The sequence below is a fragment of the Bacillus rossius genome, chromosome 11 (genome assembly GCF_032445375.1).
Source record: "Bacillus rossius redtenbacheri isolate Brsri chromosome 11, Brsri_v3, whole genome shotgun sequence".
Classification (NCBI taxonomy): Eukaryota; Metazoa; Arthropoda; class Insecta; order Phasmatodea; family Bacillidae; genus Bacillus; species Bacillus rossius.
In genome coordinates, this window is record NC_086338.1 from 48,666,585 (window position 1) to 48,680,237 (window position 13,653).

General features: G+C 38.6%; 1 protein-coding gene across 8 annotated transcripts in view; it reads left to right on the forward strand.

Annotated features, from left to right (window-relative positions):
- The window catches only part of LOC134536923 (protein alan shepard), a 249,193-nt gene extending 235,796 nt beyond the window's left edge, over positions 1-13,397 (forward strand). For 7 of the 8 annotated variants that reach the window (XM_063377016.1, XM_063377010.1, XM_063377015.1 and 4 more), the window contains 6 exons: positions 1,046-1,203; positions 2,972-3,137; positions 3,962-4,168; positions 6,914-7,012; positions 8,332-8,501; positions 8,609-13,397. In XM_063377016.1, the coding sequence (XP_063233086.1) occupies positions 1,046-1,203; positions 2,972-3,137; positions 3,962-4,168; positions 6,914-7,012; positions 8,332-8,484 (783 nt within the window). In that variant the 3' untranslated portion in view covers positions 8,485-8,501; positions 8,609-13,397. Of the gene's footprint in view, positions 1-1,045; positions 1,204-2,971; positions 3,138-3,961; positions 4,169-6,913; positions 7,013-8,331; positions 8,502-8,594 lie in introns of all 8 variants that reach the window. The other variant, XM_063377013.1, reaches the window with a different exon arrangement.
- Positions 13,398-13,653: the final 256 nt, after the last annotated feature.

A 13,653-nucleotide genomic window follows, 5' to 3' on the forward strand; every position in this document is an offset into this window, starting at 1 on the left:
CCCCAGAAACAGCGGAGTTGATACAGTACTAAATATTAATCATCTACGTACATTCCAAACATTAACATTTGATTTGCCAGTAACTTTCAAAATCATGTGCTGTCAAGAACTGAAGTTAATATCTACTTACATGTAGAAAACCAACAGTTCTACTTATGTGGCTCAGTTCACACTTTAAGTGTATCTAATGAACCATCAACCACGCTTAGATTTAAAACTTAGATGGTTGATGACATTTGGTTTTCACAATCTGAGTGATGTGCAAACTGCCATTCTACATGAAATGTGTTAATGGTTTTAATAGGAAACAGTTCAGTGTTTTAGGACCACTAATTCCCTATGGCACAATCAGGTTTCTTCATTGGGTAAAAAATTTGTCGCTGACATAAAATTAATTTCTTTATATAATTCTGGGTAACACCTTAAATTTGCTTTGGCACCTCTGATTCCTAATTATTTATAAAAAAAAATAAAATAATTTTACAGCAGCGACAAATTTTGCAGTGGTTGTACGAATTAGTTTAATCAAACATTATCTAGATGCTGAGTGAGTGATCCATCCTAAAATAGAACAAACGAGTTACAAACTGGTTTGCTAGATATTTAAAATTTCTGCAACTGCGCTCGCTGGCTAGAGGCATGCCACCTTTTCCTTAGGCCAGTGGTTCTCAAATCTACAAATAATTCTAGATGCACACTACATAAAAAATTTCTAAGAAATATGTTCTAACAATTGAGTCAAATATTAAAATAATTAAATAATGCAGTAAAAAAAAAATAAAACGAGACACACCACAAGTTTATTCATACTTGTGTTGTGAGAAACATGGGCCTGTTGAATCGCCAACTAACGCAATGATGCGTTCGTAAAAAAAAAGATGGGTGTAGCTGTGGTGAAATGGTTTAATAGAGTAACTGTGTTCATTTGTGAATCTCTGGAGTGCCCCAGTGCACACTTTGAGAACCGCTGGCGTAGGCTGAGAGCTCAGCTCGCGGGGGATGCGAGAGAGTGTTCCCGGGCTGACCGCCCGGCCCGTGTGCGTAGCAACAAGAGCAGGACCCCACCAACCTGTACATCGCCAACCTGCCGCTCAACTTCAAGGAGACTGACCTGGACCAGCTGCTCAACAAGTACGGCCAGGTGGTGTCCACCAGGGTGCTGCGAGACACCAGCGGCCAGAGCAAGGGCGTCGGCTTCGCCAGGTGAGGCGCCGGCTGGATCACCGACTCCCAGTCGCGAGTCCAGTCTGAACTGTGTTGTGTTTACGAATAATTTCAAGGTAGTAGGCAATGGTCTGTTATGTAAAAGCCATTTTAATGTTATTAAATAGGTAGGGACCGGAAACATTCACGGATTCAATGACCTCTAGGATAGCCTCCATTATCCTCTGCGTTTCTCAAGTAAACACGCGTGTTCATCGGGTTACTAAATTGCGAGGCGTCTCCACTGGGTAGCTTGTGATTCGACGCTTCTTTGGTCGATGGTCTCTCATCGGCCCAGATAGCTCCAGTTTAACCGCGAGCCAATAGCAGAACCAGCAGAATTATATACACATGTTTGAATTTTAGCCTATTGTGAAATGAATCCGCGAATATTTTTCCGGTCTCTATAAATAGGTAACAAATTTGGTATAACCCTTCTTTGATATTAATTCATGAATCATTTAGTTTGTTTGATGTTTCAATAAAAAAAATGCCCTGTATAGGCAAAATTTATTTTTCACTTGCCCCCTTGAAAATTATTATTACAGGTATTCTGATGTACTTAATTACAAGCGGTAGTAATTTAACAACAATATTCTGTGGCCCACCCAAGAAAGACAAGGTCAACATAGTTCTGTTCACACAAGACAACGACCACAGTGAGGGTGGAATAGCGGCAGAAAAACAGCCGCTGGGACACCGAGAGAAATATTCAGGCTAGATACACTTCCAAAAACCTGAATATCTCTTTTCAGAGGCAATCCAGGCTCAAGCATGGAAGTTTTGCCACTGTGGAGAACCCACAGATTAATATCTTCAGTGCTCCATATTTATCCAATCACTTTTTAAAGTCTTGAATAATGAATGAATGAATGAATGCATTATGGCACAGTGTCTTGTAAACATTTGAGGTCAATAAGAGATGATGATGGGTGAAGCAATGCGAGTGGAGCTATGATTGAATGTGTTTTGTGGGGGAAACAGGAGTACGCAGAGAAAACTTACCAGCTCGTTGCCTCAGGATTGAAACCCCAAGGTTGTCTCTGCGAGATGGGTGGTCTGAGCACCTGTTCACTCGACAACCACCTATCCGAAGCCCGCAGGCGGGAACAGATCTCAGTTCCCGAAACGTTGCAACTTTTTGTGCTTGGAAGCCTACTTATTTTGTCTGTGCTGTGTAGTCATTGTAATAATCAGAATATTTGTTCAGCCATTCTTTTTTTTTTACTGTATCGTTATCACTCCACCGTGTCTGTGAGCTTTTAATATTTTTTCTGACTAAATCCTTTCATAGAATTCTTTGTGCTGTCTATTTAACAGCAGCTGATTGTGGCTTTGTTTTCTGTGGGTTTGTGTGTCTTATCATTCGGGTTTTCTATATTTATTTTTTTATTTATTTATTTGGAATTTGTCACATGCCCACCAACAGTCAGACTTTAGTGGTGGGCACTACATGTAACAACAAGAGCACAGTTATCACTACCAGTGTATGGACTCCCACCTCCGTCGGTTCCATAGGAGGAAAACATCTACAGATGGCCAGCAAACGAGAGCAAGAGTACCACACACTAGCAGTGATAATAACAATATAGACAAAACACTAACAAAGGTTAAAGAACCATAACACACAAAACATATATGAAGGTAAAATCATATCATTAAGTGTTAAGAGAACAATTGAAGGAAAAATAATATAGATATGACATACATACGTTCAAAATGACCGAGATGGTGTGCTAAAGCCACGGTGGGTGTGGGCACGTTCCAGGATGGACTCGAAGGAGAGGTGCGAGCACATCATCACGATGCTGAACGGCAAGATGATCCCCGGCTCCAAGGAGCCGCTGCTGGTCAAGTTTGCGGACGGCGGCAACAAGAAGCGCAGCCTGTACAAGAGTAGTCCGGACCAGCGCATGTGGCGGGACCTGAACGATGTGAGTGGCCGTGAGCCGTTCGCCGGGGTGGGGGGGGGGGGGAGAGGGGGCGGGGCGAGCACTGCTGCCATAGACTAGCGATGGACACAGACTGCGATAACCAGCACTAAACTACGTACTTGCCATTTTATTCCTGGTGCATTTTAACATGGACTCTGATCAATTAATGCTAGATACCCAGAAATTGTGCGGATGAATTTTGTCAGGGTTAAAATTCACAGTACTATGAATACTCTACCCACGTTTGCTTTCATACTTACTCCAGTACTTGTCCTTTTGAGTATATAGATGCGATTGTCTCTTCTACTGCTACTGCTAGCTGGTAGTTAACTAGCTGCAATCATGGAGGGGGAGTGGCGGAAATGTTACGAACGTATCGTCAAAGCAATGCTAATGCATAGAAAGTTTGAAGTACAACTGGTAACCAAAAGGATCCGCAAAACTTCCCGGTCTCTAATTTCACTACTTTACAGTTTTACGTATGGCGGCGGTAGTAGTAGTAATAATAATAATACAGATCGGTCACTGGAAAGATACAAAACCCCCCCAAATTACCGATTACAAAGTGGCCTCGAGTGTACTCCTGATTACCACCATTAAATCAAAAATTTTTAATGTTTTTTATCATGTTTATTTTGTATCCTGCCGGGTTTTTTTAATCAATAATTAATTTCAATACCCCATTGGTATTTCTGAAACATACTTTACGTGTTATAAATCTTAACAAAACCAAAACGCGGCTGCTGCAGTAGAGGACAGGTCTGGGCCCGTCGCTGGTCTATGGTGCGGAGGGAGAGTGGACTCCTCCACCTGCCCTGCCCCAGTCGGTGGTGTTCCAGCCGGGCGGGGGCTACGACCCGAGCGGCATGGCGCAGAACGGCGTGGCGAGCCAGCACGTGCTGCCGGCGGCGCTGGCGGCGCAGTACGGCCGTCACTTCGGAGCCCAGGCTGTGCAGGGCTACTCGCTGCCGGGCGCCCCCTGGCCCGTGCCCCAGTACGTCATGCCCGCCACCCACATGGCCCAGGTCGAGGTGAGTCCCGTTCCAGGGCACCCAGGCTCTACTGGGTGCATCTATATAAAGCCCGCCGCACACTGCACAATATTTTCTACTAGTTTGCTTACTAGAATGCTTACTGGTTTCTGTACTGTGTAGGCTACAAGCTGAAACACTAGGTTCAGAAGTTTGGTTTTGGCTCTACTGGGTGCATCTAAATAAAGCCCGCCGCACACGGTACAATATTCCTTACTATATTGTAAGCTAGGAGTCATACCGGCTCCACTACCAGTTTCTTCATTCGAATTCAAACTGGATACTAGCAGCTGTATGAGCTGGGCTACTGGGTTTTGCGTGATAGACAGTGTCCTATTTTCGTTGCTTGGTGTGATCCAACATTTCAGTGGCCAATCAGAACTCAACGAAAACTGCATGAGGGGTTGTTTACACCTTTAAGCGCGTATGTCTTGATAAACATGGACGGAAAGAAGTGGACTAGTGACCGACTCCTCGTTTTAATAAATGCATTCAAAGAAGAGCCTTGTTTGTATGCAGTAAAAAAATGTGAATTATCATAATAAAAATTTGTAGTGGAGAATATTCTCTTAACAAAACTAGTAAGGCAGCTAGAATAGTGTGCAGCAGAAACTTGTAGCGCATCTAGTGTTTCAGCTTGTAGCCTACACAGTACAGAAACCAGTAAGCATTCTAGTAAGCAAACTAGTAGAAAATATTGTACGGTGTGCGGTGGGCTTAATTCAAGGCAGTCGTTTGGCAAGGGGGAGGGGGTTGGGGCACTGTCAGTTCTATTTTTCATTTGAATATATACAAGTATTCTGAGTATAAAATGTGTGAGATTTTATACAAAGAATTTTTGACGTGACGTCTAATAAATCGATGAACGCCGGCTGCACGCACGAGAAAGTGTCCCGTAATGCACATTGTCCCACTACGGATGTCTCCTGTTATGCTCATTGTACGCATGCGTGGCATCTCTCTTCCACTCGATTGGAACAACCATCGATTTGACTTTTCAATCATGTTTTCGTCGTTTGAATTAATAATATTATGTAATTTAACGATGGTCCACCGATTTTCAGCACAATCGGTACGGTTATTTAAAAGTAATGTTGAATATTCAAATATGTTTTTAACCAATAATGGTGTTTTACAGTTACACGTAATAATTCAAATTACACCCGGGATCTTTTTCCCAATGTTCTAAAAAATATTGTAACACATTATAAATGAGTTTGGTGTATTTAGGATGCGTATTTGTTATAAAATCGTATTATAAAAACAAAATAATATTATTTGCCTACGGTGCTGCCATCTACGGTGACGGACGCAAACCGAACGATTCGCGCTTGTCTATCCGCTAAAGTGAAAAGTTAATGTGGTTTTCTTTGCTTATTACAACAACAATTTAGGCAATAAAGGTTAATTATTTTTGCATTTTAAAAATCTGATTACTAGTATAATTTCAAGTATTTATTCTTTTATTATTAAAATTAAAATGATTCAATTTTATTCATAAAAGTATGCAATTATTTCAACGTTTTGTTATGACGTCACGTTAAACTATCGTCCGTAAACCAACTTTACAGACAACCAATATTTTTTTAAACTGACATTAAATACAGGAGTTTTAATGACTGTTAATTTAGAAACAAACTTTTAAATACAAATAAAGTTGCTAGTATCTGAAAATGCTGAATGCTACAATTCCATCTTTCACCACGTTGAATTTTTTTTTCTAATTCAAGAATTTAATGGTTATTACTTAAAAATGAAGATCTGTTTAGTGATCAGGACACCATTGGGCAAGCTTTTGGATACATGCCAGACTTTGGACTAACAGCCACTAGTTCATAATTTTTAGTGTATGGCTGGCAGAAGAAGCTAAAATTATACCAAGAAATTTTTAAAACCCAACGTGGTGAGAGAGGTCAGATTAAACTTACTGGTGGTCATCGATGCAACATTCTTAGGAATACACAATATCTTTATCGGAATTCCAGCAGCAAAGGGCTAGAGCTCGAATATTGACATATCCTTTGCTCATGTGCTCAATTTAATGCGACTCCAGCGAAATGAGCCAGATTTGTTTTTTATATTTATTAGAGAATCTTTTTTGACGTGACGTCTAATAAATCGATGAACGACGGCTGCACGCACTTAAGTGTCCCGTTACACGCATTGTCCCGTTCGGCTCTTTTGTACGCTTGCGCCACATCTATCTCTCTTCCAATCGATTGGAACAACCATCGATTTGACTTTTTTGAGGCACATTAAACTTTAAACACTCCCATTCGTTTCCTATCATTGTCCTATCCTTAACAGAATAACACAGATTGGAAGAAGTTAAATAGCAAACATGTATAAAAGTTATAGTTAAAATAATCTGTTCGTTAAAGTAATTAACATATTTGAATTAATGAGTGCAAATAAAAGTAAATTTATCAATTAAATTATAGATTTCATTTCACTCCTTCTTTGTATCCATACAAAATAGCGATAATTCAATAAAAATGTTTCAATTTTATTCATAAAAGTGTGTAATCATTTCATCAATGTTTTGTTATGACGTCACGTTAAACTATCGTCCGTAAACAGACTTTACAGACAACCATGTTTTTGTTTATGTAAGATGAAACCTTTCAGTATGTTTATCTTACGCCTCAAATTGTATTTATTTTACACGTTTGGCTAACTTAAAATTGATAAAATTAAATCCTTCGAAAGAGAGAGTTAGTATTGCGTGTGGCTGTTGTGTTCCAGATGATGCCGTCAGCGGACCCCAGCTCGGTTCAGTACGGCCAGATGATTCCGCAGCTTGCGACACACATGTCGGCGTTGCAGCTCGGCACGACTGGTTCAGTGAGTGTTCCAACAGTGAGCTCAACGACGTGCTTAGAGAGTGGGTTCTCGGGGACCTCAAAACTACTTTTCATACCTCAGAAACATCAGCGGTTTATTTCCAATTGATTTGCAATACAAATACAAAAATTATTTCATAATAAGAAAGGGATAATACACGCCCCTTGAAGTAACGCTGTTCGATTAGTGTATTAGATATAATCAATATATAATGGACATATAGTGGAATGTGTGTGTGTGTATATATATATATCATGGTAATTAGTTTGCTGGGCTGTGGAAGCACCTGACTTGAACCCTTATCCGGATGTGGCTCCACCTGGGGATTTCAGTCTCCAGGTTCCTGTGAAGCCACTCTTCTAGCCCAGCGGGTGCTGTAGTGGTGGAGGGGACATGTTTTCTGGATCTGGTAGCTTCAGTAAGGCGGGGCTCTGGACTATACAGATCTGCAAGCAGACTCCCAATCTACCCTTAAAGGGCGCACATTTTGGAGGGGCGGAAGGAGGGTGCGTTGGCCTTCGGGCCTCCGAAAATATGTTCGATTAGTGAGCTTTTGAGGTAGGGATGGGACGAAATTCAAACTCGAAAACTCGAACACAGTCGAGTGGGTAGCCAAAGCTCGACTTAACTTGAAAGTAGAGTTAAATGTACTTTATAAGATGTGCCTCAACATCTTTTTCTTAATACCTGTTACATATTTGACATGTGCATTTATTATAAAATTATGTTACCATTATTATACAATCGCTTAACAGGGCAATCTCATGTTTACATTTGTACAGATTTCTTAAAGTGCGTAACTACACTGTCTGAAAAACTTAAAATGGTATTTATTATGCCATCTTGCAAGTCTGCAAACTCTGCAACAGCTGAGGTGAGAAAAGCAAGAAGCTTTCAGGGCTAGTTTATTTACCCCAAGTCAACCAGATCTATTAGTAGCAACTCATGTGGTTAGTGTTTCACAGCAGACATGCATTTAGCTAACAACAGTGTCAAGAATTACATTAACAAGTTGAATAGTCTTATTTGTTTATAGGAGTTAATGGATCTTTAAACTTTCCTGTATGTAAATTACATACATAGTTATCTTGTAACCCATTAATGTTATTAGTACCAGCTTAGAGAGCAAATATATATTGAGAATTAAACTATTTGATTTATGTGCCATTTACTTTGACATACCCATAAAAGCAGTAAGTACATACCAGGTCTCAATCTTCACTAGAATGATAGGAAAATGAGAAGAAGAAAGCAGTGCCATAGCAGAATGATGTATTGCAATGTTCTCGAGCTGACGGTGATTGGCCACTTGTTCGCAGTACATCGCAAGTCCACACCCGTACTCATTCTACCCCGGGGCTGGTGCGTCGATAATACACACGATGCCAATAGCAGACGCCGAGCCGGTCTCCACGGCCGCTTCGCCAGACGACACGTACCAACAGTACGCCCAGAGCCAGCCTCCAAAGTAGGCACGGCTGCGTGCAAGGTGAGTTCGGCAGGGTTGGCGCCCTCGCCCCAGACCTCTGCCGCTCCGTGGAATCACTCGGTTTACAGTGGAACCGACCTGAAGTGTTACCAGGTGTGTGCTTGCAGGTTCTAACGGAGAAGCCCATTTCAAACCAAATTTCTGAAATGTTGACGACGTGCAGAATCTTGGAGAGCCTTTGTAGCGAAAAAGGATTCCCAACCTCAGACACCAAAGGAAACCAAAGTTCGAGGAATATTTTGAAGATTAGGAATAATGATGAATCCACAAGGACTTGCCACCATCCTGTCCTACAGTTGTGTATTATATCTAATAAGTATAGTTTATTATTTTTTTACATTAGTGAAAATAATTGTTTAGCTGTCTACATATTGTTTTCATATAGTTTGTGATAAAAAAAATGCTTTATGATGTTGTTTTTTAGATTTGTAAAGTCATACGTTATTTATTTTGCTACAATTCACACAGTTGTACAGTGCAGCAATTATTATTTTAAGTTGACCAAACGGCCCGGCTTCCAGCAGCACTGTCACGATGACTGTTGACGCAGGTTGGAAGCAGTTCTGGAGTTTCAAGGAAATTTCATGTTCCCACTGCATGTTTTTGTACAGTAGAAAGATATTTCTAATTCCCTTCACGATGCTCAGTTGTGTAAATGATTGATACTTGAGCAAAATATTTCTTCCAGTCACAAATTTATACATTTTATAAAATAACCTTTTTACAAATTATTGGATTTTGACCATTTTTTTTAATTTTAAGTTTTGTAATTGTTTTTTTACAAACTACTAACACTGTAAAATTCCCAATCGTCAAAAGCTGCAAATAGTTTTACTCTTTTAATTGCTTACAATTTTTGTATTTACTGTTGGATTACAAAACAGTAAAATGAGAATTCATATTTTTTTGTTGTTGTTGGCTGTGTGCTTATAGAAGCTTGAAAAAGCAGACAAAATTAAATTTTCCAGAAGTTTCTTATCCCTGGAATGTCGTAGCCGCAAGTTTGAACGAACTGCTGAGGCATCACAGATAGGAGACTGCAAGTAGTGTTTACGACATATCAAGCAGTGGTTTTGTGGAGTCTGTTGTTAGTTTCCACCCTGTCGCACGTTCACGGAACTGACTGCAGTGGGAGAGGGGGGGTGCTTTCGTAGAACATAAGTTTCACCAAAGCGCCAGATATTTTTGATACAATATGTCACATGCAGCATCTAAATTATGTCAACAAAACCAGTTTCGTGACGGGATGTACGTGACTTAGACCAGTGCCTACCAAGTAATTTTGATTTCTAGCCATTGGTACAGTGTTCACTCAAAAAGAGTGTCTTCTCAACATAATTTTCAATATGCAGCATTAAGCATGATCATGTGTAAGGATCAATGATTCCTTTAGATCAATTTGTTTTTTGATACTGTTGTTAGATGTTCCGTGGTGTTGATTGCAACTCTCGCATATCTGTTGCTCCATTTTCCATCACTAGTTAAAAAAGTGTGTCTTTTAAAAAGTACTTGTTTTTTTGTACATCTGAAATGGTATGTAGGTCAAATGTAAGTGTAAAATGCAATTGGTTTCAAGCGTTAGGTTTGTTACTTTCTGTTGGTGCTACATATTAACATTCGCTGTTTTGATACAGTTAAGTTCTTACAAAATGTTTTTGTGTGACTTATAACTAGAAGAGGAGTGGGAGATAGTGCATGTGTACATATACATATTAGAAAATTTTAAAACTGAGCAGAATGCATGGATTACAAGGTTTTTTTTTTATCTGGCACTATGAACTGGTTTTTTTTACATTCCAATGGATGAAGGCAGTGCTAACGTGTAGTATTTTTCAGCTAAACAGTAATGTTTGTTCTTAGATGGCCATGGACAGTCAGAATAATTCACTTGTGAAAAAGGAGTTGCATGTTTTAGGAGTAAATTTGTTTGTAAAAAGTATACTTTTCTGTTCAGATATTATGTGCCTTTCCAAAATATTCAAACAGGGAAAAATACTTATAAAACAAATTACATAGCCAAATTGGTCTTCTAGGTCTTTTTTCAATGTTGTAGAAATCGGGATGTGCCACAGGTTTTTTATCACCTAGAGCAGATAGCAGGTGCATGCTTGCCAGATGTAATGTTAGTGTCACTTTTTTAAATTCTGATAGCCAATAAGATGTTAGCTCAGTTTAAAAATTTGTTACATTATTATTTATGTTTTATTTACAACTGTTTCTTAATTGTAGAGACAAGTACCTATTTGCTCGTGGAGAGACTATTAGACCATAGCAAGAAAAGATCGGAAGGCAAAGATGCTGAAACTGGCATCTACTATTATGTAGCTATATGTAGTTGGAAGGGAAAGATGATGTTTAAGTTATTAGATAATTTTGTTAAAAATGAACTACGCAGCAAGATATTTACTGTCGAGATGTTGATTTCTTTCCAAGAATACACGGTACCAAAGAGGGTTCCACTGACTAACTTAGCCGTAGTGAATGTTGCATTTTTTAATTGTAAAAGAGGATTATTACTCAAGTAAGATTTTACGCTGTTGAAAACTTATATGACGTAATATATTTAGTTTATTTTGGTACATCTGAATTTGATGGTGAAATGGTAAAAGAACTATTTTTTAATGATCACGTTAAAAGACGGAGTCCATGATTGTGCATTTTTTTTTCCAAGTGCGCATGAAGCAAGATTACTGCTCACCAAACACGTGGGAAAAGACATTGTAAATATTCATGTTAGGAGCTAAAAGAAGATTTAACTACTACTGTAATTTATTGGTTGTGGTGGGGTTTCCTTGGAACAAGCACCATGCCACGTTGGTGCAAGCGTCTTAGCTTAGACCTTAGTGTGTAGATACAGTGTGGTTTCAAATTAACATAGCATAGTCTCCATGTTTTATGAACTTGCCAGTCGTGGAACTTGGGTATCGCTCGCTGCTTCTATTTCTCTAGGCTAGATGAATAAATAATTGTTGATATTTTTTAGGGTAACCCGTACTGCTTTTTCACAATGCGCAGTGTTGTGCTTGTATTGAGATATCCAAGTTTCAACAGGGGTTCACCTTGTCTCTAGTTCGTAAGTCTGATGTCTCTTTGTTCTTAGTTTTTAACATGAGAAAAAAAATCTATTATAATTTTTGAGGTACTGTTTTTTCTAAATTAAATGTGTTTTTGTTGTGTTGATAAATGTAAAATGTTACAAAAAAAAAAGATAAACTATCTGTTGTGTCTGTCCGAATGTGTTGGTTTTATGTGGTTTTTGTGTAAAAGAAAACTATAATATATAAATCAAGTAGTTGCTAGGAAAAAAAAATTGTAGTTGTTTGGAATGAAGATTTGTAGTTAGTAGTTTTAGGATGAATAGTTGATAATTTAAGGTGGTTTGGAGGCTGAGTCATAGCAAGAGACTGTTCTCACACGCTCGGTCCAAGCCAATTGCTCGATCACAGATGGAACTAAAGGCCAGTTAGGGCAGATTGACAGGTTTTAAGTGTCCTTAGTTCATTCTTCCTCTATTTACCTAGTCTTTCCAAAAAATTTACCTGTATTTATACTGTACTTTAACTGCACTATCTTTTGTTAGTTTGTGCATGACATTAAGTTACAAAAAAATTGTTGGTGTTTTTTCAAATCAAAATATATTTGTACTGTATAAATTAAGTTTGTACTAAAGTGTCAGTCAACAAAATTTTTTTAATTATGTATAATTAAAGTCTGTAGCTCAGTGGTTTTATAAAGTATGGTTATTTTTTTTGTCAGATGTAGTAAATGTTCCAAAAGAAAACATGTTAGTCTGTGTAAACATAGTTTTTGTGACTATCTGTGCAGAATTTTTTATCATAATGTGTTCTATACTCATAACTCAAATGCAAAAAAAAGCCTGACTAAAACTATTGTTTTTTAAAAAAAAAACTAGGTTTTGTGCATTATTAGTGGGAGTAAAATCCTGCAAATGTAGCAAGGACAATTTACATATAAAAGGAAAACATATTAATGACAATGAAATGAAAAGTTTATTTTGTTACAGAAGTTTTTGTGAAGAAAAAAATAGATTTTTCTTGTTGTGTCTAATAAGAGTTGTGGTGTTTGATATAATAGCATAGGCTTAATTTTCTTCGCCTTTTGAGTGGTTTTGTGAAAATGCTCGGACCAGAATGTGGAAGCAGCAAGCTAGACCGATGTAGAGAAGTAAAGTTTTTTCTGTTGGGATGTTTTCAAACAGAATGTTTCACGACGTAGTTCCTCGTAGATGTCAAAGACAGAAAGGAAAAAAAAAAAAAAAGCACAGCTATGTTTCAGCCTCGGAAATATAAGGTTAAGAATTAGTCGCAGAGTTCATTTAGAAAATAAAATAAAAAAAGGTTTTGAAAAAGTTTTTATTTGCATTCCGGTCTTCCTGCAGTGTGTGTTTAGGTGTGAACTAAGTCGGAGCCCCGCGAGTGGGCCACAAACATTTGACAGTGATACGTGCGCCCCCGGGAAACGTGGTTTAGTATTTCTTTTCTCCAGTTAGCAGTTTGTGAGACGGATAGCGTGCGTGTTCGTCGCTGTGCGAAGGCTGTGCTGAGTATCTTGTGAACGCTACTCGTGGAGGCGGGGAAGAAGTTCGGTGATCCGCGGGCTTGTTGCTTGGCAGAGACATTCCTGTTTTTTGTACATAACACGGCAGGTAGTTGTATTTATTGTTTTTTTTTGATAAAACTAATGTTGCAAGTTGAATGGCCACAAGAGATTCAGCCCCCAAGGAGGAAAAGCTGCAGTTGTACTTGCGATGGGAAAAGATTTCAACTTTGTAAGTGTCTGTTGTTTGGCTTTGTGAATCATTGTAGATGCAACTATTTTTTTGTTGCCTACAAGTGGATCCATTTTGTGATCAATAAAACGATCCATGTAAGAAAATCCTTGCCTTTTTAATCTTTTACCAATTATCTATCTGTTTAAAGAAATCATGCTTTCTGGGGGTCAACGTGTACTTCGTTCTGTAATAGTATGGTTGCTCACCTGCTTCAAATTTTTTTGTTAGTCATACTAAGATGACTCTACTTCTGGCTAGACTAATCAGGTGAGTCCACAGATAAGCTGGCAGTATAGGAATTCGTAGTACCAAGGAATAAATTATCATTAGTGTACGATTTTCATTTGATACCTAATTCTT